At 34.5% G+C, this 26,790-nt stretch overlaps 1 protein-coding gene across 3 annotated transcripts; it reads left to right on the plus strand.

The window, feature by feature from the left end:
* Window positions 1-143: 143 nt before the first annotated feature.
* On the plus strand, window positions 144-25,827 carry LOC106156234 (SLAIN motif-containing protein 2). 3 transcript variants are annotated; one of them, XM_013531380.2, is made up of 10 exons: window positions 144-567; window positions 13,583-13,728; window positions 18,129-18,230; window positions 19,083-19,094; window positions 19,912-20,076; window positions 20,675-20,716; window positions 21,048-21,149; window positions 21,325-21,438; window positions 21,905-22,193; window positions 23,540-25,827. In XM_013531380.2, exons 1-10 carry the CDS (start codon window positions 284-286, stop codon window positions 23,625-23,627), a joined length of 1,344 nt encoding a protein of 447 aa, XP_013386834.2. In that variant the 5' UTR covers window positions 144-283; the 3' UTR covers window positions 23,628-25,827. The 3 variants fall into 3 exon arrangements, with proteins under 3 accessions (XP_013386834.2, XP_013386836.2, XP_013386835.2); XM_013531381.2 differs by lacking the exon at window positions 19,083-19,094 and having other exon boundaries at window positions 145-567; XM_013531382.2 differs by lacking the exons at window positions 18,129-18,230; window positions 19,083-19,094.
* The last annotated feature ends 963 nt before the right edge of the window (window positions 25,828-26,790 follow it).

The following is a 26,790-nucleotide window of genomic DNA, read 5'->3' on the forward strand; positions in this document are numbered from 1 at the left end:
TCTGTGTATTACTCCCCATGTTTCGCCTTGTTTCTAAAAACCAACTTTGTCAAAGACATGAGAAAATGGATTTATTTTCCAAAATAATAACCTTCTGCTACACTCATGCCGGTAGACTTCCCACAGTTCCTCACGTTGACAACATCCTGTTGCGCATGGGCACATTACAAAATGGCAGATTAAAGTTGGAGTTTTTCGACAGTGGTAACGTTTTATCTTTTGCTATACTATTCTTTTGTCTGCTGATTTCATAACGTCGTCGGAAAGAAACCTGTGATTCAATATGACAGATACTGCGGTGGATCCGCAGGCAGAGGTCCGGAAACTGCAGGATCTTGTAAAGAAATTGGAACGGCAAAATGAAGTCCTACGAAGTAGACAGAATCTGACAGAAACAGACCCACCACAGGTGGACAGTTCTTCCAAACTTAGTGATAAAAATCAGGACAAATCACTTTTAAAAGACGATAATAATCACAGGATAAATAGCAAGAAAAATACTAGTTTAGAAGAAGTGGATGTGATAGATCTTGAAAAAGTTTTTAGGGATGAAGACGAAGATAGCTGGTAAGTCAGGGTGTTCTTGGTGAGTCATAAGCTGTGGAAACACAACTCCATTTTATCCAAAATTAAGGCAATTAAAATTTTTAAAAACATCAGTTTGGTAAAATATATCAGTGGTACATACGTTGTGATTCCAACCCAATGCAACACAATGGTCATGCTATTCACGACGCTAGTCGATGCAAGTAATATCAGAATTTGGTCAATTAAGGTAGTTTAAGACTCAGTTCACATGAAAAATCTATTTTCTAAAAATCTATTTTCTATTCGCGGTATCTTGTGATCACTCCGAGCGCAGCCAAGAATTAATTACAGCTTTGGAAGTAACTTGCTCACGCTGCCAGTAATTACGCCGCGGGGTATTCAGGGCACAGACCGCAAATAGAAAATAGATTTTTAGAAAATGGATTTGTCATGTGAACGGGGCCTAACTGGACAAGTAAGTTAGTTCTGAGGATGCTTGGAAGTGCTGAACCTGGGGCTTCATCATGCCCATCACTTTGAATGTTTGATTATTCTCAAACAAATACAAAATTGCTTATTTTTGTCATTTTTATTTAATTAAGGGAAGAGACAAATACACTTTATATAAACAGATAGTGAAAACATTTTTGATATATTTCATTATGTTTCATGTCAAATTTAACTAAGTTACTCACTCTACCCAGTGAATCAAGATTTTTCCAGGCCATTTTTGATTGATCCTTTAACCTGAGGGCTGTCAATTTCTGATTGCAAAAAAATGACAGTGTGTGTCTTTGACAAGGCTCCAACTGATTTGCTGTCAGTGAAAATTACTTCATCCATTTGATTTTAATAGGGTTAAATTTAATAATAATTCATAACGATACGTTGGTTGTGGTCTTAAGGAATTGTTCTGTTGTGCAAATATTTCCTGTCATTGCTTGGAGAAAACTAGTATTAGTCTTGTACATCATTATAAATATTGCAATTTAAAAAAATTTTAACTTACTTAGTACACATTGTGAAATTCGTCAAGACTTGCTCTGTAATAGATTTTGTTCATTAAGTGCACATAAGTGTTCATTAGATGTTTACTTAGAAAAGGAAAAAAATACACTTTTTGATGTTTTATCTACTGTATTTATATGCACTTAAAAAGATAAAATGATAGATGCAAGAGGCATCTGACATTTAATTTATCACCTTTGGTTCTGAAGCACTATCTCTTGGCTTCCCACCAGAGACTCTTTCTACAGAGTGCTTTCTCACAGCACAGTTTTGGCAGGCACCTTAATGATACAGCCATTGTACTATTTTCTCTCTCTCTCTCTCTCTCTCTCTCTCTCTCTCTCTCTCTCTAGATCATGAGAAAATTATCTTAATTTGTACTTGCAGGGTTTTTTTTTTTTCATGATGTGTGTCCGAGTAATTCTTGTAAGGTTCAATTTGTAAATACCCTGAGTGTCAGAGCCACTGAAGCTACATTGTTTACTGTTGAAAGGTATTCATGCGATAGCTTCACAGTAGCTCTGTGAACTAGTACAACAATTAGAGATATACAAAAAAAAAAAAAAAAAGAAAAAAAGAAACAGCTAAATGACAAAATAAGAGAAAGAAAAAAATTATTTAAATCAGCAAACAGAGTGGGTTGACAGCTATATATAACGCAATTTATATGAGAATTTGCAGGAAATGCAAATGAAATGTCATTGATCAAATTTAGCTACTTCCTTTAGATCACAAAAATTTAACATGAATTTGGATAACAGTTACACAAGCTTTCAATCATGAACCTAAATTTAAATTTTCTTCTCAAAACTAATGTACTAGTATGGAGTTTTAAAATGTTTTAATGTTTTAAAGGTGGCATATATATTTAAGCATCTGTGTTCAAAAGGTTTTGAATGATAAAACTGGTTATTATTATATTATAGGTAAATTTTGCCCCATGTTTTAAAGAAATTCAAAATTTAGGAACTTAAAATTAACTAGTACGGTATCATGCTGTATGTGATTTGAAATGCGTATAGTATGCTTGCTATATAAATATATAGATGTATAATAACTGAAAATTGTTTCTGCTTAGTGTACAATATGATTCTTTCTGGTGTATATTTGAAGTATTTGAGCTTGAATTAAGATTATGTCAGGTCTTCATATAAACAGCAAAATTATCAAAGACAGATTACCTCCAATGTGAGCTGGAAAGTGCACATTACACATGCAAGACATGTTTGATCAAAAATTAAATCTTTATCTGCGTCATGGTGCAGACAAGTCATGATAAACTTGCATGCACTCATTATTATTGGAATGGAGATTAAAGGTTCTTATCATGCCAGTGTTGTGTCTGGTAACCTCTTTACTATTATAGACACTATTTTTGCCTTTTCTATTTTTGTTTATGACATGGACAACATTCTTTTTGCTTTAACATATATATAAATACGTAAACATTCTGATATAGACAAGCTCTAAAAAGTAAATTAATGTCAAGATATGCACATATATATATAAGCTTTTTCCTTAACTATAATTTATCTGTAAATTACTAGTATGCCGTTTTCTGATTCCAAGAAAATTCATAATGACAAGTTTTTATGCCATATTTTCTCACCTGTTATGGAAGAATGGTGAAATTAAAATAACATGGACATTAATTAAGGTTGGATTGACAGTATATGTTGTCCTTATTTTATCAGGGTGACTGAGTTGACTTGACTTATTGAGTACTAGTAGTTTGTTTGTTCACAGTTCCACTCGATTTACCTGTCTGCAGGTGCTTTTTCTTATATTTTGAACTGGGATGAAGCCATATATACCATTTATAATTAATAGTTTACTAGTGCCAATGTGAGTTATGGTTTTGAAGAAATATCTGAAGTAAGTCAGTGCATTACGAAATGTGTGTGTGTGTGTGTGTGTGTGTGTGTGTGTGTGTGGCAAAAATTCATGTCTAGTAATTGAGAAAGGAAACTGCATTGCTCACTTACAAATATTTAAGAACCCTGGAAAATTGGAGAAGAGCGGGCCAGTCCCCAAGACTGCCACATCAAGAAATAAAAGAGTGAGGTGATCAGAATATATCTGGAATTGTGACTCAGAGCATTTACATTTGAACATTGTAATGCTGTCCCATGTAGCATACTGTTGCCTAACCATTTGACCCTGAGCTAAGCGAACATATGCCACAAATCAATAGAAAGCTTTCACATGTTGTTCCTATCATATTGGATTGAGATCAAGGTTATATGTTCTCTGGATTAAGCCTCCATTATCAACTCCCAAAGCTTTAAAGTATGCCCCCATGTATTTTCATGGTACTTTCTCTGCAATTTCTATTATAACGAAATAATTAGGGAAATAGACAATTTTTAAGAGGTGGGAACTTAACCAGTAGGATACATTTTCTGTGTTAAATGGACTACATACAGGATTTTTGTATTATAAGTTCTTGACATTCATTGTGCATACATTCATTTTGATCATGACCTAAAGGCATGTAACATCCTTATGACTTGATGACATTACTAGCAGTTATCTGCTAAATAAAAAACAGCAATTTATGAGAAGGGAAATACAAGAAACGTGTATTCTTTCACTCTGCTTAAATCAAGTGCAAAAAATGATCCGATTTTGGGATTTTAGACATAGAATAACAGAGCAATAATAATGTCATGGAAGCTAACTGCCATGGTATACACTGGTATACACTAACTGATTGTTTTTTTTTATGCCAGTTAGTAGATAAGTCAGTCGAAGTCTCAAATTAAAAAAAAAAAAACACTGATCTGACATTAGTCCTGGAAGAGACTGGGACCTGTTTAGAAAAGAAGCTCTTGTGTGCATATTCAATTGATAGCAAGCTTTATGAAACTTGCCCATGATCTGTATTTCTACCTTTTGAAACTGCAATTGCACTAGTAGAGGTTCTTAGACTAATGAATATTGTCCAAGATAATCCAAAGTTTCCCAACTTACTGTCAAATCAACCAGAATTTTGTAGCTCTATTCAGAAACAATGGTAGATTAATAAGTTCAGTGCAACATTGAATAAAAGCAGACAATATTTATCCAAAAAAAAATTTCTGGTAGTTTCTTCAAATCTTGCGACAATAATATGTACATTCATTGAAGATGCACATTTATCAATATTTATATGGGGAATGGGAATAAAATGGACAATATTGACAGTACAGTGCTGGTGTGAATGGTCTTAATTTCTGCCATAGGGCACTTGACTTGGTCAGGGCAGGGATCATGATCAGGGCATGGTAATTGAGACTTAATTGCATTATTGCCTGTATATATATGGCTACAGGTAAAAAAGCATGCATTAGGCAATGCAACATAATTGTTTGGCCTAGGTGTATTTTCATTAATTTCTATAATTATGTCTCATATAATTTATAAAGAACAATAATGTGTTTGAAATTAGTTTGTCTCTGTAGTCTGCAGTTAGTGGTGAAAAGTGTCCTGGCAGTTCTGTGCCCTGTTTTACTGAATAATTTCAGTTATAGGCCCTTACAGGTGCTACTAAAACTTACTAGATCCATAATCGACTGCTTAAAGTAGAAGACCTAATAGCACTGTTGAGACTCTTCCAACTTTTGTCGGAATTCTGACTTTTTCAGGGTCATTTGGATCATTCTTGTGAATCGTGTAAAACAGATCCTACTTTTTCAGTGAGGACTGGTCTCGTCCCTGTAATAGTTTAAGTCTAAAAGTATTTCAAGAATGATAAGTCTTGTAGGATTATTCCACAATAAATTAACCCTCAATCACCTTTCAGGGGCCTCGCAGGCCCGGACCCATGTATCTTTTGCTCTCTCTTCGTTCGCATGAGGTTTTGAGCCTGTTCCTTTCATGTAATCTTCAAGCAAATTATACCCCATCAATGGATAAATAATTAGTTTTGAAATAATTTACAACATATGTAGAAATTAACTTTTCCAAAAGTTAGTCCCATTTCCTGGAAACCGGGCCTCTTAGGCCCGGTCGCTTGATAATTTTACTTCCACATGGGATAAATAAGTCCATGTTACCTCAAATAGCTTTGCTATAAAATGTTTTACACAAGCAATATCATGTATGCTATGACTATCAGTATGGTCAATGAAATCTGCCTGTGAAAGATTCAAAACCTGGAGAAATTATTATTTATGAGTAATCGGTCACCTGATATGCAGATGTCAGTTTAAATCTATCATTATTACATACCTGATAGACTGCGCTACCTTTGCGAAACTTTCCATTTTGAGAAAAAAATGTTTTTCTGCATTTTCCATACACAGTGTATACTCATGCACCCAGGTGGAGGTAAAGGGAGCAAGGGACTGGTGTAACATGAAAATCTGACTCCCCCAGTCAGATTTTCATAATGAAAATCCGACTCCCCATGAAAATTTGACTCCCCCACCACAAATGTTCATAAATCTTATTTTATTTGAGTATATGACTGTGATATTGTAGTATGTAAAATGGAGGATACTTTGGCACTTTTTTTTAAGTTTGCAGGTGAATATTTTCATGAAAAAAAATATGAAAATTAAAAATGTGCACTTAACCGCCCATTGTCTCCCCTTTGAAAAAGCTATTTATTTGATATTGGATGATCATTTCTACATCTTTCCTTTAAATTTAATTTATGAAGATAAAATTGGAAATATTTGAAAGTTTGATGGTAAACTATTGGGTTTGATGGTAAACTACATAGTTTGCACAGAGATGTACATTTTGTTATTATTTGAAAGTTTGGTGGTGAAAATTTTGGTGAATATTTTTAAAACAAGTATTCATCTTACTACCTGTAGGTTTTGCACTTCCATGTCAAAATGCTACATTTTTAACTCAAGAAATTGGCCCCATCGCCTTTTTACTGAATTCTTCGTATAGCATACCCAGTATTTTACCATTCAAACTTTCAAATATTTCCAATATATTCTTCATTAAGTATCCTTAAAGAAAAGATGTCAGAATGATCATCAAATATCAAATAGATAGCCTTTTCATAGGGGAGTCATTGGGTGTTAGAATACAAATCTTTAATTTTTATGTACAGACACAGATGTGTCTGTACATATTGCCATCACCTGCGTCTGTCGTCGCCGTCGTCGCCGATGCCGATGCCGTCGCCGATGCCGGTGCCGTGCACTTTCAGCGTTAACACGATAAGTGGAAGAAAGTTTTACTTTTTGGCTTTATATTTACAGAGCTGATGAATATTCATAAAACCCAGGTCAAGTTCGAAAATCAGCATGATCGAGCCTTTATTGTAGAAGTTATGCTGTTTTTTCACTTTTCAGCATATATACAACACTGTTAACACATTTCAAGGAAAACCGATAGGCCTGTTGTCATGAAACTCACAGGAGCAATCAATCTTACTAAAACGCAGGTCAAGTTCGAAAATCGGCACGATCGGGCCACTATTTTAGTAGTTATGCTGTTTTTTCACTTTTTAGCATATATGCAACACTGTAAACACAATATAAGAAAAACAGATAGGCCAATTGTCATTTAAACTCACAGGAGTGGTCAATCTTACTAAAATGCAGGTTGAGTTTGAAAATTAGCATAATTGGGCCATTATTTTAGAAGTTATGCTGTTTTTTCACATTTCCTTAGATTCAGTTCTTAGGCATGTTAACAGTTTCATTATTTAATTAATAAGAAATGTAAAAGTGTTTGTTTGACATTTTCTGCATCTTTACAACATTGTTAGTTGATTTCGTAAAAATGATGGTAAACTTGTTATGGTGTATTGTGTAATAAAGTGTCAAAAATGGAATTAAACTCATATCATTGCAGTTTGTCAGATTCAATAATTCAGTATGTTTAGAAACTCAGAATGGAAGAAATTGGACATTTAACACTATTCTATTAATATTTTTCCCATCTCATCAATTTTCTTAGTTGATCATATATAAATGGCAGTAAATTGTTAATTTTGTTATATGTTAAAAAATTGTTAAAAATGGAAAAAAACACATTTCAGGACAGTGCTGTCTTGTCTACATTTTGGCATATTCAAGGTGTGACTTTGAAGTTCCTTGGGCCTGAAGACCTTTGCTAGGAACATTTTCTGAATATCCATGATACTAATATTTTATTATTAAAAATTGATGGTAATTATCCTGTTAAACATTATGTAATATTGCATCAAAATTTGAAGACACCCCTATTTTGGACACTGCTCCCATGATGACCATTTAAGGAAAACCATGTCACTTACTGTTCTCAAACTTACAGGAAGAAACATGGGACTTAAATAAAGCTTCAGTGGGCAATGCAGTCTATTTGGTAAATTTTTTTGGCAGTTAATCAGTTTTTTGTGAAAATTTAATTTTTATGTACAGACACAGATGTGTCTGTACATATTGCCATCACCTGCGTCTGTCGTCGCCGTCGTCGCCGATGCCGATGCCGATGCCGATGGCGATGCCGTCGCCGTGCACTTTCACTGTAAACACGATAAGTGGAACACAGTTTTATTTTTTGGTTTTATATTTACAGAGCTGATGAATATTCATAAAACGCAGGTCAAGTTCGAAAATCAGCATGATCGGGCCATTATTGTAGAAGTTATGCTGTTTTTTCACTTTTCAGCATATATGCAACCCTGTAAACACATTTTAAGGAAAACCGTTAGGCCTGTTGTCATGAAACTCAGAGAAGTAATCAATCTTTTTAAAACGCAGGTCAAGTCCGAAAATGGGCATGATCGGGCCACTATTTTAGTAGTTATGCTGTTTTTTCCTTTTTTCAGCATATGTGCAACACTGTAAACACAATTTAAGAAAAACAGATGGGCCAATTGTCATTAAACTCACAGGAGTGGTCAATCTTACTAAAACGCAGGTTGAGTTCGAAAATCAGCATAATCGGGCCATTATTTTAGAAGTTATGCTGTTTTTTCACATTTCCTCAGATTCAATTCTTAGGCATGTTAACAGTCTTATTATTTTACTAATAAGATACATTAAAGTGTTTGTTTGACATTTCCTGCATCTTTACAACATTGTTAGTAGATTATGTAAAAATGATGGTAAACTTGTTATCGTGTATTGTGTAATAAAGTGTCAAAAATGGAAATAAACTCATATCATTGCAGTTTGTCAGATTCAATCATTCACTATGTTCAGAATCTCAGAATGGAGGAAATTGGACATTTAACACTATTCTATTGATATTTTCCCATCTCATCAATTATCTTAGTTGATGCTATAAAAATGGCAGTAAACTGTTTATTTTGTTTTATGTTAAAAAAAGTGTTAAAAATGGAAATAAACCCATGTCAGAACAGTGCTGTCTTGTTTCACATTTCCTCAGATTCAATTCTTAGGCATGTTAACAGTCTTATTATTTAACTAATAAGACATGTAAAAGTGTTTGGTTGACATTTCCTGCATCTTTACAACATTATTAGTTGATTATGTAAAAATGATGGTAAACTTGTTATCTTGTATTGTGTAATAAAGTTTCAAAAATGGAAACAAACTCATATCATTGCAGTTTGTCAGATTTAATCATTCACTATGTTCAGAATCTCAGAATGGAGGAAATTGGACATTTAACACTGTTGTATTGATATTTTTCCCATCTCATCAATTTTCTTAGTTGATCGTATAAAAATGGCAGTAACCTGTTAATTTTGTTTTATGTTTAAAAAATTGTTAAAAATGGAAAAAAAAAAACATTTCAGAACAGTGCTGTCTTGTTTACATTTTGGCATTTTCTAGTTGTGACTTTGAAGTTCCATGGGCCTGAAGACCTTTGCTAGTCACATTTTCTGAATATCCATGATACTAATATTTTATTATTAGAAATTGATGGTCATTATGCTGTTAAACATTATGTAATATTGCATCAAAATTTGAAAAAAATCTATTTTGGGCACTGCTCCCATGATGAGCATTTAAGAAAAACCATGTCACTTACTGTTCTCAAACAGTACAGTAAATATGTACAGATGTGTCTGTACATATTGCCATCACCTGCGTCTGTCGTCGCCGTCGTCACTGTCGCTGGTGCCGTGCACTTTCATTGTAAACACGATAAGTGGAAGGCAATTTTACTTTTTGACTGTATATTTACAGAGCTGATGAATATTCATAAAATGCAGATCAAGTTCGAAAATCAGCATGATCGGGCCACTATTTTAGTAGTTATGCTGTTTTTTCATTTTTCAGCATATATGCAACACTGTAAACACAATATAAGAAAAACAGGCCAATTGTCATTAAACTCACAGGAGTGGTCATTCCTGCTAAAACGCAGGTTGAGTTAAAAAAAACAGCATAATCGGGCCATTATTTTAAAAAAATGCCGTTTTTTCACATTTCCTCAGATTCAATTCTTAGGCATGTTAACAGTTTCATTATTTAATTAATAAGATACGTAAAAGTGTTTGTTTGGCATTTCCTGCATCTTTACAACATTATTAGTTGATTATGTAAAAATGATGGTAAACTTGTTATCATGTATTGTGTAATAAAGTTTCAAAAATGGAAATAAACTCATATCATTGCAGTTTGTCAGATTCAATCATTCACTATGTTCAGAATCTCAGAATGGAAGAAATTGGACATTTAACACTGCTCTATTGATATTTTCCCCATCTCATCAATTTTCTTAGTTGATCATATAAAAATGGCAGTTAACTGTTTATTTTGTGTTATGTTAAAAATTATAAAAAATAAAAAAAAAACATTTCAGAACAGTGCTGTCTTGTTTACATTTTGGCATTTTCAAGTTGTGACTTGAAGTTCCATGGGCCTGAAGACCTTTGCTAGTCACATTTTCTGAATATCCATAATACTAATATTTTATTATTAAAATTGATGGTCATTATGCTGTTAAACATTATGTAATATTGCATCAAAATTTGAAAAAAAGTATTTTGGGCACTGCTGCCATGAGGACCATTATGGGAAAATCATGTTACTTATGATTGCCTTACTTTCAAAAAAAAAAGAAATACAGGACTTAAATGCAGCCTGAGTTGGAAAAGCAGTCTAATTGGCTTCTTTTTCTGGAAGTTATACATATACAAAGTGTGAACTTGTTACACATTTTACTTACATTGGTATTACCTGTTGAGCATAATTAAAATTTGATGTTGAATTTGCAGTTTAACATAATGTACTTTTGCATCAGAATTGACAGTAGCCTATTTTGTGCATAGTTATTTCCTGTTTTTTGTCTGTACATTTGACAGCTTTGCTGCCTTGTTCACATATTGGCATTTTCAAGGTGTGACTTAGAACCTCCACGGGCTTGAAGACCCATGCTAGTCACATTTTCTGAAAATCCACGATACGTATATTTTATTATGAGGCCACCTGCGTCTGTCGTCGCCGTCGCCAATCATGTTGCCGTCACCGTCGCTGTGCACTTTCAGCGTTAACACCGTAAGTGGAAGACAGTTTTACTTTTTGGCTTTATATTTACAGAGCTGATGAGTATTCATAAAATGCAGGTTAAGTTCGAAAATAAGCATGATCGGGCCATTATTGTAGAAGTTATGCTATTTTTTCACTTTTCAGCATATATGCAACATCGTTAACACATTTCAATAAAAACCGGTAGGCCTGTTGTCATGAAACTCATAGGGGTAATCAATCTTACTAAAACGCAGGTCAAGTTCGAAAATCGGCATGATCAGGCCACTATTTTAGTAGTTATGCTGTTTTTTTCACTTTTCAGCATATGTGCAACACTGTTAACACATTTCAAGGAAAACCCGATAGACCTGTTGTCATGAAACTCACAGGAGTAATTAATCTTACTAAAACGTAGGTCAAGTTTGAAAATCAGCATAATCGGGCCATTATTTTATAAGTTGTGCTGTTTTTTCACGTTTCCTCAGATTCAATTCTTAGGCATGTTAACAGTCTCATTATTTAACTAATAAGATTCGTAAAAGTGTTTGTTTGACATTTCCTGCATCTTTACAACATTGTTAGTTGATTATGTAAAAATGATGGTAAACTTCTTATTTTAGTAGTTATGCTGTTTTTTACACTTTTCAGCATATATGCAACACTGTAAACACAATATAAGAAAAACAGATGGGCCAATTGTCATGAAAGTCATAGGAGTGGTCAGTTTTGCTAAAATGCATGTTGAGTTCGTAAACCAGCATAATCGTGCCAATATTTTTGAAGGTATTCTGTTTTTTCACATTTCCTCAGATTCATTTCTTAGGCATGTTAACAGTCTTATTATTAAACTAATAAGATATGTAAAAGCGTTTGTTTGACATTTCCTGCATCTTTACAACATTGTTAGTTGATTTAGTAAAAATGATGGTAAACTTGTTATCATGTATTGTGTAAAAAAGTGTCAAAAATGGAAATAAACTCATATCATTGCAGTTTGTCAGATTTAATCATTCACTATGTTCAGAATCTCAGAATGGAGGAAATTGGACATTTAACACTGTTCTATTGATATTTTTCCCATCTCATCAATTTTCTTAGTTGATCATATAAAAATGGCAGTAAACTGTTAATTTTGTTTTATGTTAAAAAATTGTTAAAAATGGGGAAAAAAACATTTCAGAACCGTGCTGTCTTGTCTTTATTTCCACGTAAGCAGTTGTATTGTTTTTTATGTCTTTAAACATTATGTAATATTATTTTATGCACTGTCATCATTTTTCAAAAATTGAGACTTTCATCATGTGAATTTGAACTCTCATGATCCTGAAACTGTAATCTTATTGAAGGGGTGGATTGAGACCATCTTCTGGGTCTTCCGGAAGATGGTCAGGTTATTAAGTTTATATTGACTGGTATCTATTTTTTTTCTGTTGGAAGACCATAAAAATGGGGGATGGATCAACATAGATACTTTGGAATACTATCAGAAAATATCTCTGGGTTCGCTCCTGTTATTGACCATGGTACCTGTTGTGCATGATTAGAATTCAGTGTTGACTGACAGTGCTATTATAAGCATGATTTATTATTGCATCAAAATTGACAAAATGACCTATTTTGCATCTTTATTTTCTGTTTTTTGTCTGTACATTTGACAGCTTTGCTGCCTTGTTCTTATTTTTTAATGTGTTTTTTATTATTATTATTTTTTTCACCCAATTTTTTAACCATTAAACTTTCAAGTACTAATTCAATATATTCCTCATAAAGTATCCTCAAAGAAAAGATGTTGAAATGGTCATCAAATGTCAAATAAATAGCTTTTTCATTGGGGAGTCCTTGGGTGGTAAAATACAAATCTTTAATTTTTTTTTTTTTTTTCATGAAAATTTTCACCTGCAAACTAACAAAAAGTGCCAATGTGTCCTCCATTATGCATACTACAAGATCATAGTCATTTACCCAAATTAAATTAGATTTTTGAATGTTTTTTGATGGGAGTCAGATTTCCATGGTACACCGGGCCTCTGAGGCCCGGTTTCAGGGTTTACGTAGGGTTCCATTTCCTTGTGGATGAGGGTTAAGTTGACATAAATTCTAAATGAGCTATTGTCACCACTGAGAAATCTTCGATCTTGAAATTTTGATTAATGTATTACTGCTGATCTCCTCAGATTGGCAAAAATCCCACACTGGTCCATGCTTATAGTTTATACTCTATATGAATAACATTTAAGGAACATTAAGTATGATAATAGATATTCATTTGGTATTTTATTTTATTACTTTCCTATCCACTTGATAAAGGGTGTAGATAGTGAAGATGAATTGAATAGCTGTTGAAATAAGCTGTTTATTGATATGTTACATATTGATATATCTTGGTCAGGTTAAAAGAGGATAGCCATGTTCCGGGTACCAACCCCTGTCCACACTTTTAATTACAGTGTTATCCTTAACAAACTACTTATCTCAAATTTTGATATTTTTCATTCAAATTCATTGTTACAGTATAATTTTTCAAGTTGTATACCCAGCCTTACTAGTACACTACAGATACTGTCCCTGTGGCCGCAATACAACCCTGGTCATATTTTATATTGAAGAGGTGAAGCTTAACTCCAATTTCATGATAGCATGATCTTAAATAATTTTGAACTTATTTTCAGGTTATATACCTCCCCCAAAAGACCTAGTCCCCAGGATCGCAATGTGAGCCCGTACAAGTGGATGAGGCACGTGTTCGACCACCCGAGTCCCGAGGTGGAGAGCGCCAGGAGGTCTCTCGTGGGACGCCTGGAAGAACTAGCCAGAAGTAAGTTTGGGTAGACTGTGGCATATCTAGGACCCCAATCACAACTGCGGATACGCAGATCTGTTAGGGGCCATTTAGAATTGAAGTGTCAACTGGTCCAAGGCCTCTTACACATCTCCTTACGCTTCCCTGGAGAGAGACAGTAATTGTACCACCAGCGTTAGCGCTGGCGGTACACATGGTTTCGGTCCCGTCCGGATCGTTCCGCCGGCTCCGCCGGACGGCTACCGTTACCGCTTCTCCTCCTAGACGGTAAGGGCCCCCGTACCCATCTCATGGATTTAGGTCACCTATAATCTCAACTCGTTCCACGTAAAATTTGGGCTTTGTCGGTATTGGGGTCTGGGTGTGGCACTCATTACAATGCACCCTTGTCTAAAAATGGCAAAATTAAATGCTAATTATCTACCCTACGGAAGGAGTTATGGGAAAAATTTCTATAGACGGCTTTCCAAAACTCATATGTGTAGATTTCAAATATACCCATGGATTTGACCTTTGACCTTTACTTCAAGGTCAAATGGGTCAAAATTTTCAAAAAAATGAAATTTTTTACGAAAAAAATTTTTTTTGCCCTGTTATTCAGACACTACACAGACTTAATCAATGATATTATTGAAAAGTGTTACCCTTCAGGTCATCTTTCATCTCCATGAATTTGGGGTCAATCGGTGCATTTTCACCGGAGTAGCGGCCATAAGATACCGAAACTGAAAACTGTCTCTAATTCGGGAACCATTAATGCTAGAGACCCATTCTTTTTTGCATTTTGTAGAGCATGTAAAGCCCAACACTGGAAGTGGTCTCGGTTTTTTTGTATTCCATACGGTTTTCGAGTTATGCTGTATCAAAAAGTACATATTGGTGGTAAAAGCAAAATGTGCAGTACGGTAATGGATAATAAATTTTGAACTCTGGAAAAATAAAACATAAGGCTTGGCAAAGCAGACAACTTGTGTTCAAAAATGACATTATTTCATCAAATTTGAACTTCTGAAACTTCAGAGCACCTCCTATTTCAAGAATTTTGACCAAAATGACATTTTCTTTATTTTAATTAATTTTTTCTGTACGAAATTTAAGGCACATTATGGTAACTCCAAAATTATAACATTTAGTCCCTTATATCTCCAAAACTGGCAGAGATAGGTCCATAGTTACTATTGAACTTGAATAGAAAGTCATATATTGGCAATCTTACTGTGACCTTGAAATTGACCTTTGACCTACTTTTCACCATGAACTGAACTTTGCAAATTTTGCTTCCCTTTTATCTCCAAAACTGGCAGAGATAGGTCCATAGTTACTATTGAACTTGAATAGAAAGTCATATACTGGCAATCTAAATGTGATCTTAAAATTGACCTTTGACCTACTTTTCACCATAAACTGAACTTTGCAAATTTTGCTTCCCTTTTATCTCCAAAACTGGCTGAGATAGGTCCATAGTTAGTATTGAACTTGAATAGGAAGTCATATACTGGCAATCTCAATGTGACCTTGAAATTGACCTTTGACCTACTTTTCACCATGAATTGAACTTTGCAAATTTTTCTTCCCTTTTATCTCCAAAACTGGCAGAGATAGGTCCATAGTTACTATTGAATTTGAATAGGAAGTCATATACTGGCAATCTAAATGTGACCTTAAAATTGACCTTTGACCTACTTTTCACCATGAACTGAACTTTGCAAATTTTGCTTTCCTTTTATCTCCAAAACTGGCAGAGATAGGTCCGTAGTTACTATTGAACTTGAATAGGAAGTCATATACTGGCAATCTAAATGTGACCTTAAAATTGACCTTTGACCTACTTTTCACCATGAACTGAACTTTGCAAATTTTGCTTTCCTTTTATCTCCAAAACTGGCTGAGATAGGTCTGTAGTTACTATTGAACTTGAATAGGAAGTCATATACTGGCAATCTAAATGTGACCTTGAAATTGACCTTTGACCTACTTTTCACCTTGAATTGAACTTTGCAAATTTTGCTTTCCTTTTATCTCCAAAACTGGCAGAGATAGGTCCGTAGTTACTATTGAACTTGAATAGGAAGTCATATACTGGCAATCTAAATGTGACATTAAAATTGACCTTTGACCTACTTTTCACCATAAACTGAACTTTGCAAATTTTGCTTCCCTTTTATCTCCAAAACTGGCAGAGATAGGTCCATAGTTAGTATTGAATTTGAATAGGAAGTCATATACTGGCAATCTAAATGTGACTTTAAAATTGACCTTTGACCTACTTTTCACCATGAACTGAACTTTGCAAATTTTGCTTTCCTTTTATCTCCAAAACTGGCAGAGATAGGTCCGTAGTTACTATTGAACTTGAATAGGAAGTCATATACTGGCAATCTAAATGTGACCTTAAAATTGACCTTTGACCTACTTTTCACCATAAACTGAACTTTGCAAATTTTGCTTCCCTTTTATCTCCAAAACCGGCAGAGATAGGTCCATAGTTACTATTGAACTTGAATAGGAAGTCATATACTGGCAATCTAAATGTGACCTTAAAATTGACCTTTGACCTACTTTTCACCATGAACTGAACTTTGCAAATTTTGCTTTCCTTTTATATCCAAAACTGGCAGAGATAGGTCCGTAGTTACTATTGAACTTGAATAGGAAGTCATATACTGGCAATCTAAATGTGACCTTGAAATTGACCTTTGACCTACTTTTTATCATGAAGTGAACTCTGCTAATTTCTTTCTCTTTTAACTTCAAACTTGACAGAGATAGGTCCATAGTTACTCTTGAACTTGAATAGGAAGTCATATACTGTGACCTTGAAATTGACCCTTGACCTATCTTACAAAGAACTTGAATTTGATTGTACCATATATATTTTTTGCAATAGTTTAAAAATTCTTGTTGATTGCATTTTTACAGCTTGTCAAGCACAAAACTGGTGGCTGTGTCCCTTATTTTGTGTATGTGGGGGTCTATACGAATGCGCTTGCTCCAGCTGGTGGTACAATATTCGGAGGCGGTATCGCCTCTCTGATCCTCTAGTTTTAATTAAAAGATCACGGCTCCATTCGACCACACTCGTGCGGAGGTGTGTCAGAGGTGGAGAGACCATTACAGGATTAAGTGGTCTTCCTTTCATGTAGGGTCCGCCATATTTGAGCCTTGGACCAGTTGATACTCAGATCTTCTATTCTGAATAGCATCTAACAGATCTACAGGTCAAATATGGTCACCCACTAAAAAGCTTTCTGCTTAATATTCAAAAAGACACTAAATAGATTCACTGCAGGGATTACACAACAAGCATTCAAGTGGGTTGGTCATATTTGATCTGCGGATCTGTTAGTCGGCTGTTGTGAATGCACTTTAGGGTGTTACAGGTAAGGTGTGTTTCCTGAGCACCACTTAAGAGGGGGGGGGGGGGGGAGTAAAGTTACCTTAAACTAGGTTATCCTGGTAAACAGAATTGGAATATTTTGTCAGGGCTTTTATGGATGTTTTTTGATGCACGTTCGCTGAGAAGATTTGAGTAGGGCTCTTTTGTACTAGTACTGCAGACTCCAAGCAACATGGTTTTGAAATCTGTTTGGATACTGGTAGTTAAAAACATAAGCTAGAATGTGCCATGTGCCATATTACATTACAGGGTCTAACAAGTCAGCTTAATCTAAGACCCCATTCCCACAGATTTTAGATCGATCTATCCCTGTGGGGAGTTTCACTAGATTACTGTCAGCTTAGCCGGCTTAAGCGTCTGTCCCGCCAACTATAAGCCGTAAGGAGGTAATTAACTGTCATGCGCGCTTGGCTGACTGCAATTTAGCGTGAAACCCAAGGGAGTTAGGTCAATCTGGATGGATCGATCTAAATCTCTGGGAATGCACTCTAAAAACACGTTTTACTGATCACAGGAAATGGGGAACCATCAACATGTATTAAAAATAAAAACTACTGTAAGCTCAGCTAAAAGTTCTGTATTAGTGACATTAAATGAAAAAAGCCATTTGTTAGTATGTAGCATGACTAGGTAATGACATTGCTCTAGTTTTATACATATGCTATTACGAATGAGGCTGCAAAACTAGACATACAGCAAATATTCATTTGTAGTTGCCCTAGTTTATAAGGGTAACATTATGCTGACAAGTTAGCCATTTAGGTTCGTACATGTGCTTATAAATTATATATATTCATAATACTTTATTTATAACCATAGGCAATTTCAGATTGTCTTTCCTTTTTTCATTATTTTATAATTGTGGCATGGACAATCTTGAAACCACTCAGTTATCAAAATTTTAATATTTCCATCTGTAATTTTTTTGTCTTAAACATTTGTTGGTAGTTATTTGTTTCTTAGTTATTTTAAATGTCAGTAGCAGTTCTTTCTTTTACTTAATGTGCCTTGTTTCCAGGTAGTAGAAGCCCATTTGGTTCTCCTGGTAGATGCTCTAGTAACAGTAGCCCGGTAGTAAATGGGGGTGGTTCAATACCAAATATTAAACAGCCATTAATAGGTAAGACTAGAAACATTTAGTTGATGCAGTTTGTAATTTAGTTGTGATTACCATTACACATTACAACAGTTTACTAATCTTTTTGCATTTGATGAGTTTTTTATGCTTAAATGTGGTGGTGGGAAAATACTTCTCTTTATAGAAATGATCATAAACAAAAAGAATCAACTTGATATCAATTCTTGGTAACAATCCTGGACAGTGTCTTTTGCAAAATGATTGTTGTTAGAAAATAATCTTCACTCCATTTTATCAAAAATTGTCTTGGTATCTGAGTATAAAATATGTTGTTTCTAGTTTATATTTTTTCCATCTGAATGAGTTTTGTATTGCATAGTGCATCCTAACACTTTATGTATGATCATGTTCTAAATTACGAAAAAAAATATTTTGATGCCAAAAATTGTTAACACTATTTGATGGTTGTCCCTTGATCACATTAATTAACTTACCTCAGAATTGGTCAAGGCTCTATGCTCTTGTCTTCAAAGAAGGTGCTTTGAAAAATATACTGCAGACACAGAATATGCCATAGCTGTCACATCTAACTTGTTTATCACAACAACTTGCCACTATAGCTATCACATCTAACACACTCATCACAGCTAGGGCAATTATCACATCTTAAACAGCTATCACATCTAACACAGATATCACATCGAAAATAGCTATTACATCTTCCAGGGCTTTCACAGCTATTACCTCTCACAGTCATCACATCCAATACAGCTATCACAATTAACGCAACTATCACATCTTGCAGTCATCACATCTTGCAGTTATCGCAGCTCTCACATCTAACATAGCTATTAACCTAAGTGTATTAATGTTTTCACATGTTCTCCACTTTAGCAATAAAACAGGGTAAGTTATGCTGTAGTGTGCTTGTGTCTTCATGGGTTTTGTTTGATGTGAATATGCGTATGACTCTGATTTATTGTTGAATGATAATGTATTTAGTATTCTTAGTGAAGCATAAATTTAAACAGTATGTACACTGCATAAATTTCGGCACATGCAAGCATGTACACACACTGCTTGATTATTATTTTATTACCATTATTTATTTATTTATTTATTTATTTATTTATTTATTTATTTATTTATTGCAATATTTAATATAAATGTTCTCATGTCATTGTCTTCAATATCTTATTGTTTTTCTGTATTGTATATAACAGAGATCAAAATATAGTGTCAGTGCAATTTGTAGTATGAGGCATACATTTAGTAGCTGGGATTTGTATGATGTTTGCTGTTTTGCTCACAGAAGTCTTTAACAGTGATTTTCTTGCTTTCTGTTTGAACACACTATGGTCTCCCTTTGCTCATCCAGTACTAGTGGCTTTAGTTACTTTCCCTTTGCACAGAGCATATTTTTAAAAAATTCTGTTTGACGTGAATATCCCAGCATTGTGCACTTCAGGGAATGCCTTCTGCACTTTGTGATGCTGTTACTATTATAGCAATGATGCTTGAAGTTAACAGAATACAATGACATTAACTTTAAAGATCTTACTGTTTGTAAGAGTCATGCTGTATGAATAAATTTCCTCGTTGAAAGATATTGAAGTTTTCAAGACCAGTTAATACTAGATATTCTTTACTAGTACTTAAAATAAGGCAAGTTAGCTCACGTTTTTGTTAAGTTATATTCATGATTTAACTTTCATATTTCCAGGATCTAGGATAGATACAGGAACTTTTACTCGGCCGAAGAAGACGCGTGATTCAACAGATGGCAAGGAGAGTGGCCTCAAGTCCAGCGTGGTCACTGAGGGGCAAGAAGACCAACATAAGATAGACGTGCATGACATACAAGAACTGGCAAGATTACAGGAAGAAAGTATGTAAAAATATATATATATGAATAAGGAAAAAAACATTAACCCTGACCTGGGACAAGTGTGATAACAGCTAAGATTCAGTTAAAAAAATCTATTTGAGTGAGAAGACAGTAGAGGAATATTGTCAGTATTTATTATTATTATTATTATTATTATATTTTTTCTTTTGGGGGGGACTGACAGCTGGTAAGTCCAAGAATTTAGAAAGGAGAGCCAAAATTTACCCCCCCCCCTCCCCTTCCCCAACTGTTCCTACAGATCTGCCCAAGTAGAATTCTTGTAGAGAGTTAGTTAAAAGAAAACTATGTTTGTGTTCCTATAATTTGTTATTGCATGTCATTTGACATGGAATAAAGTATACCTACACAGGACATAAAAAGGGGAGGACAGGCTGAGATTGCAGGAGGAATGTGATAACAAATTAATTTGCTATAATATTATTATTATTAAAATATCAGGTTTATGATTAGGTCTAGGTATTTGTAAAACTTGATATAAGTCCTGAGGTTTGAATAGACATCTTTCTAAAATTTCACGTCTGTGATTTTCGTGTGCAATGTTGAAAGTAACTTATGGTTTAAAATTTATTTGCTACAGGTTTGAGGCAGAGTTTTTCACCTTTGACGTCTCCCAGGAGAAGTAAGTTTTACATGTTGTTTCACATGTTTTATCAAGTGAAAGAGCAGTCATTGGATTTTTAAATGGATTTGATTTGCAGCTTATTTTGTTCTGGTGGCCAAGCATACTTGAAAAAATTAATGTTTTTATTAAAAAGCATATCGGTTGCTAATGTCCTTGGTAAGTATAGACCTATCTAACCATGTAAATTTGTTGCAGATAAGATTTAAAATATATTGGAAAGCTGAACTAACCAAAGCCAAAATGACATATTTTTGATATTATATATTAATAATTATAGTGGAATATATATATTTTTTTTATTTCTTAAGCTATTGTCCTTAAATTTCAGCTGCCAAAGTAAAAGCCGGACCTGTGCCACCGCTATCTTTGAGTGATGCAGAAAATTCCTCACCATTAAGTTCAAACAGATCTAGTCCAGGGAGATTTGAAGGTAGCGAAACGGTCCTTGAGACTTTTATGAAGAGACATACATCACAAAAAGACTAAAAAGAAAAAAATCTAATATCAAACACCCAGTTTTTGAAATCTTGAAGGTCAGAGAGTTATATTCTATTCCATATGTCACACATACAGTGTGGATTCTAGTGTTCCTGTCTGTGTTTCAGGAGACCCACCATTAAGAAGACTGAGCAATGGAGTCCAGTCGACAGGGTCCCTGTCCTCTGGGAGCAGTCCACCTGATAGTCCATATGGAAGCCAGTATCTAGAAACACAGAAGGGTAGGTTACTCTAGGCTGTGAAGAAAAGCAAATACAGTAGATTTCTGATGCTTTGAGACTGGAAAATTTGTTAAAGTTACTTGAAAACTTGCGTTAGGAAATTTTTGTAAAGCTTAAGTTAATACAACAGAAAAAAAATTGGTTGCGTTCAAGTGTTCTGCTGTCTACTGATGTCTTTCTATTTGGTAAGAAAAGTCATTTTTGCTACTATCTCATATTTTTGTGGCAAATTTGGTTTTCCAAATTGACCTCGAAAGAGTTTATGAAAAATGTTCTGTTGAAGTACAAGAAAGATATTTGAAGCCTTTAGGATTAAAAGGCAAGTGAGTAATATGATCATGATAATAATGCTATGGATGGGATGTTTTGATGTATTATGTAAAGTTACATAATTTTAAATGGAATTTGAAAATTTTATTCTACCCCTCGGGTACAAAATTTTAATCCCTTATTTTGATAATTTCAGAACCTCATCGCAGAAGTTTGCCAAATCTCTCCAAGGGGACGTCAAATTTAAAATCTCCAACAAGTGCCACTGGCTCAGAAACATTTAGAGTCCAAGCTTCCCAAGTACAGCGCCCATCAGGAATGAAAGAGCCTGTCAATCATTCTCCGACGTATCGACCCACGTCACCAGCAGTTAGTGGTCTCAGACAACCGGCCAAGCGGCCAGTTTCGCCTGCTGGAAGTGGGATCCCTGGACCCAAGACGGGAATCCCAAGACCAGGGAGAACAGGAATTCCTTCGCCTAGGAGGTACTTCAGCAGCAACAACAAATGATTGCTTTGAAATAAAGAGACAATTAATTGGTAGCAAATATTCATTTGTCACATACTTATGTTTTTATGAAACTTGGCAGATGTGTTATGCTGTCAGTCCAACATCTCCAGTCTGCACTGCCGTCTCTTGGTGCAATTGTCAGTGGTGAAGAACATTTGCTACCAATTAACAGTACCTCACCGATAAACCTATCTCAACAAAAGATAAGTTACTTTTAAGAATCACTTGCATGTATTGAAGTACTGCCTCCTGCTGGAAAAGAAATATCTAAATCAAATGCTTAGAATGGATCAGTTTGTCAAAAGAAAATGAAAAAGTGTTTAGCCACTTATTGTTATTGATTTGGTGTAAGATAATTTTGGCAATAACAAAATTGCATCGCTAATTTTTTCCAGAACTTCTCTATAATATGTTACGTGTGACCTCATTTGACATTTGTGGATACTGAAACTGATATTGTGTAGCTGCCTGATAGCAACTTAATAATCTTTTACCACAAACTCCATGTTACCTTCATAAAGTATTCAGACATACTTGTGCATTGATTAGCTATTGTTTTTGTAGTTATGAATTCCATATATTACTTAAATTATATAAATTTTAAGTTAATTTTTCTATACAAACTGTATTTTATACTGTGCCAAGGAAACTCATTCAAACAAAAAAAAAAAAAAAGAAAGAAAGAAAGAAAAGAAAACCTCTGAGGGTGTCCAGACTGGCCTTCAGACAACCAGGCTTCAGTCCTGGTTGTTAGTTGGTATCAGGCTGTTGGGTCTAAATTGGACCTGGTGGGAACACAGCATTAATTACTTATCACACAAATACAGTGACTCATTCATTATGCAGGCAGTCTTACTGGTAGTGGATCTCTTTAAAGAATTGAAAAAATTGTACTATTATTATTATTATTATTATTATTATTATTATTATTATTGTTGTTGTAGATGAGCCCCTTATTGAATCAGTATTTGCAGTCTCTTAGACTAGACTAGACTAGATTAAGTCTCTTAGAGTCTGAGAGTAGATTGAGAGGGATGCACTGTCAAATATTAATGGCACTAATGTTTGCTGTTGTACTGTGATCTTCATCTTTTCATATTTCATTTGACTTTATACTGTTAGTAGAAAACCCTTCACTAATTGTAATGTAGTTTTGTCTTTGCCTATTACAGTACTGCTTGCAAGTATACTCTCCAATTTATTTTGCTCCTTCCATGGTAAATGTGTTAACAGAGTGTTACTGCATTTATCGACAGTACTGTACATTTTGTTTTGTCTTTTGTTATGTTCTGTAGCTAAGTTTGCATGGTTTTTGTTGCAGGAATAACTATGGCATGACAGCAGCGGGGAGGAGTGGATCTAAAAACAGTATAGATAGTGACGAGAGCTGGAAAGAAGGGTGTTACTAGTTCTGGTACGAGGCTGAGGACAAAGAGGCAGTGGACCTGGTAACCGAGATATGGAAAAAATAGTCAACTAAAGTTTACAGAAAGAAGACTGTTAATGGCAGAGCAAGAGAGATGGGGGGCACAAGGCACAACTAGCTTGAAATATTTGTTTATTTATTCATTTATTTTAATTTTTGAGACTGATGGAAAGATTGTTGAGAATGTTTGAGAAGCAGGCAGTTTCTGAAAATAGATACAATCAACACTGATAGAGTATAGGGGGATTTTTTTTACTACTAAAATATACTTTATTGAAACTATGAAATGTAAATTCTCACTTCTCCTGACATCTGCCAGCTTCTACATATTTTTCCCACATACTTCCATGTTTGGATACTGCTTTCTTGCAAGCAACCATAGAGCTGATGAACATCACCATGGTCTTGTTGAGTCCAGCTCATATGTTTTGAATGACTGAACCAGAAACTGATTGCTTATACTTGAAGAACGGCATTTTACAGACAAGTTTAAAACCAACCATTTCTTAGCGTTACTGTAGCAGCAATATACTGTAGTTGTTCAGTTTTCTAGGAAGTGTTTAGTACATGGTGCATCATGCAGATTGGTAAAAACGTAAATAAGGGACATTCAATGCACGTAGAGAGAAATTTTGATCAAAATTATTTGAATATCTAGGATAAATGAATCGGAATTAGCCTTTGGATCATGGGAAAAATTATAAATGTACTAAATTGAATGTCCCAGACTTCCTATGCTACCAACACAGCTTGACTGTTTCTGTTGTGCTTTTTTGCATCCTTTGTAATCAGTGTCATGATTGTTTTTGTTTTCACATTTATCAGTATGATAAAAATCCCCCTCTTAGGATGTCGATGGTGTTTAAGAAACCACCTGGCCTGTCAAGCATCTCCTCCTTGTCTTCATATTTTTTTAATCAGTCAATAATTATATTCCTTTTTTACAAGGGCATAGAAATAGAGAAAGTGCTTTTTGTCTCAAATTTCCCTGCCACCCTTCCCAATCTGCCATTGATTTATTTTTTCTGTGAATGATGGATTTTAACAGTCAACAGCAATACGAGAGTCACAACATAACAATAATTTATTTATTGAATTGCTACCTGCGGGCAGTGGTAAGGAAAAATGTATTTGCTTCAGTCAGATTTAATCCTATGAGTATATGCAGGGTTGTGCACAACTTTGCAAGGGGCTTTTTTTTTCTCCTCATTACTTATTTGGCTTAAGCTGTACTTCTACTGGACAGGCAATACCAGATATATCATCAGTTAAATCTAAACAGACTGACTTGGACATGATGTTTAGTAATAATAAAAAGAGCTACATGCAATCAATGAAGAGATATGGAGACGAAAGCTTGCGAGTCACGTTGATTGTCGTGACCCATTTACAATGTGAAAATTGTTTAGAATTCGACTTCACAGTATATTATATAAGAGCCTGGAAAGTGCTTAGCTGTCAATACATTATGGGAAAAAAACTTGTGATATTTTAAGTTTTGACATAAGAAAGCCAGTCAACACTTAAGGTTTTGCATTAAACGACCAGCAATGATAAAAAACTAGGGGTGAAGTATTCACGAATTATATTACAGGACCCATCAGCATGACGGAGACTTTAGACATTGACAGCTACTGTTTTAAAAAATCATGTATGTAAACCAATAATATCTACACCAAGAAGACATATTATTTTATATACTGTAGTGTATAGATTGTATATCATTGTATATACTAATAATTGTTGATATTATCTGTCTTGTTTTTGAGTTGCTGTGGCCTTTATTTGAAATATTTTCATGTGGATTTCTTGGAATTTATTCTACTAACAATTACAAAAATTACATAATGTGGTTGTTAACCACCTTAAAAGCATCCAGATCACAGTAACATGGATAATCATTATCATTAGAAATTTTCATTTAGAGTTTGTGGATTTGAGGTCACTGCGTAAAAAAAAAGTATTTCAGTCATGTTAACATGGTATATCTTTTTGATATGTTTTTAAAATTTTAAATCTTTGAAATTCTGTTTGGTCGCTTTAAGATAATATCACTCAACAATTATTTTACTTTGCTCATTTCCTGTTCAATTGTTTTTAAAATGTTTTGTCTACTTCCAAAAATCAAGGGTTTGTTGTTATGGAAAGTATATAAGTGCATTGAATAGTTTTTGTTCAAGAAGTGATTGTCTTATCTCTTGTTAAGCTTAATAACCATGAACCTGGTCCAGCCTTTGTTTGGTATATTTAAAATTGCTTTTGGAAAAATTATTTATCAAGAATCAGGTGATGGAAGATCAGGCTGTTCACAGCTTACTGCAGCTGATAGTGATCCCTCTTTCATATTTATTTCAAGGCAAAATAAATGATCATTAAAAAATGAATATCGTTGTGGCTGTTGATACTCTTCTGAGAAGTAGGGTAAGGAAAATCACATTTGACAGACTCTGTTTTTGGCTGTAATGTGTTTAAATCGGGCAGAACTTCAAAATATTTCCTTGAAGTGGCACATAAAGCGAGGGTGGATTCCCGACAATGCAAGTAAACCACTTCTACTAGTTTCTTATATAACTACAATAAAGTCGGCATGCCAATGCATTAACCAAATTAATCCCTTGTTAAGTAAAATAATAATAAGGTAAATAATAATGTTTTAAAACCGCGCCTTCACATTTCAAGTCGGAAATTGACCTATTTATCCGTCCCTCCATTTCATAAAAGCATCTTTTAAGCTCGTTTTTACTGGCAAGCTATTCAAATAGTCGCCCTCTGTTCATAATCCTCTCCATTCCTTCAAATTATTTCAAATGTATTTCAAGGGGGGCAGGGCGCATTGATTAAAAAAATAACTTCACTCGACACTCGACTCGCTAGCCTGCAATAGACAATATAGGCCCCTATCACTTTAACATGGATATCACAGGGAAATTATCTTGTCTTATTCCTGAAACCACCCCTCAGTTTGGGTCCGCGAGGCACACTGCAGGCCGGGACGGATCCAGGATTATTTGGGCCCCGAAATATTTTGGTATTTTAGAGGGTGAACGGTGCCATTTGGTACGTTTTAGAACAATGATTCAGCTAGTGAAAAGTCTACTTTCAAGAGGGGACCATAGGTGAAGGGGGGGAGTCAGGAATCTTTTTAC

This window comes from Lingula anatina, chromosome 3 (genome assembly GCF_051362555.1).
Source record: "Lingula anatina isolate TDL-2025a chromosome 3, LinAna3.0, whole genome shotgun sequence".
Lineage (NCBI taxonomy): Eukaryota > Metazoa > Brachiopoda > Lingulata > Lingulida > Lingulidae > Lingula > Lingula anatina.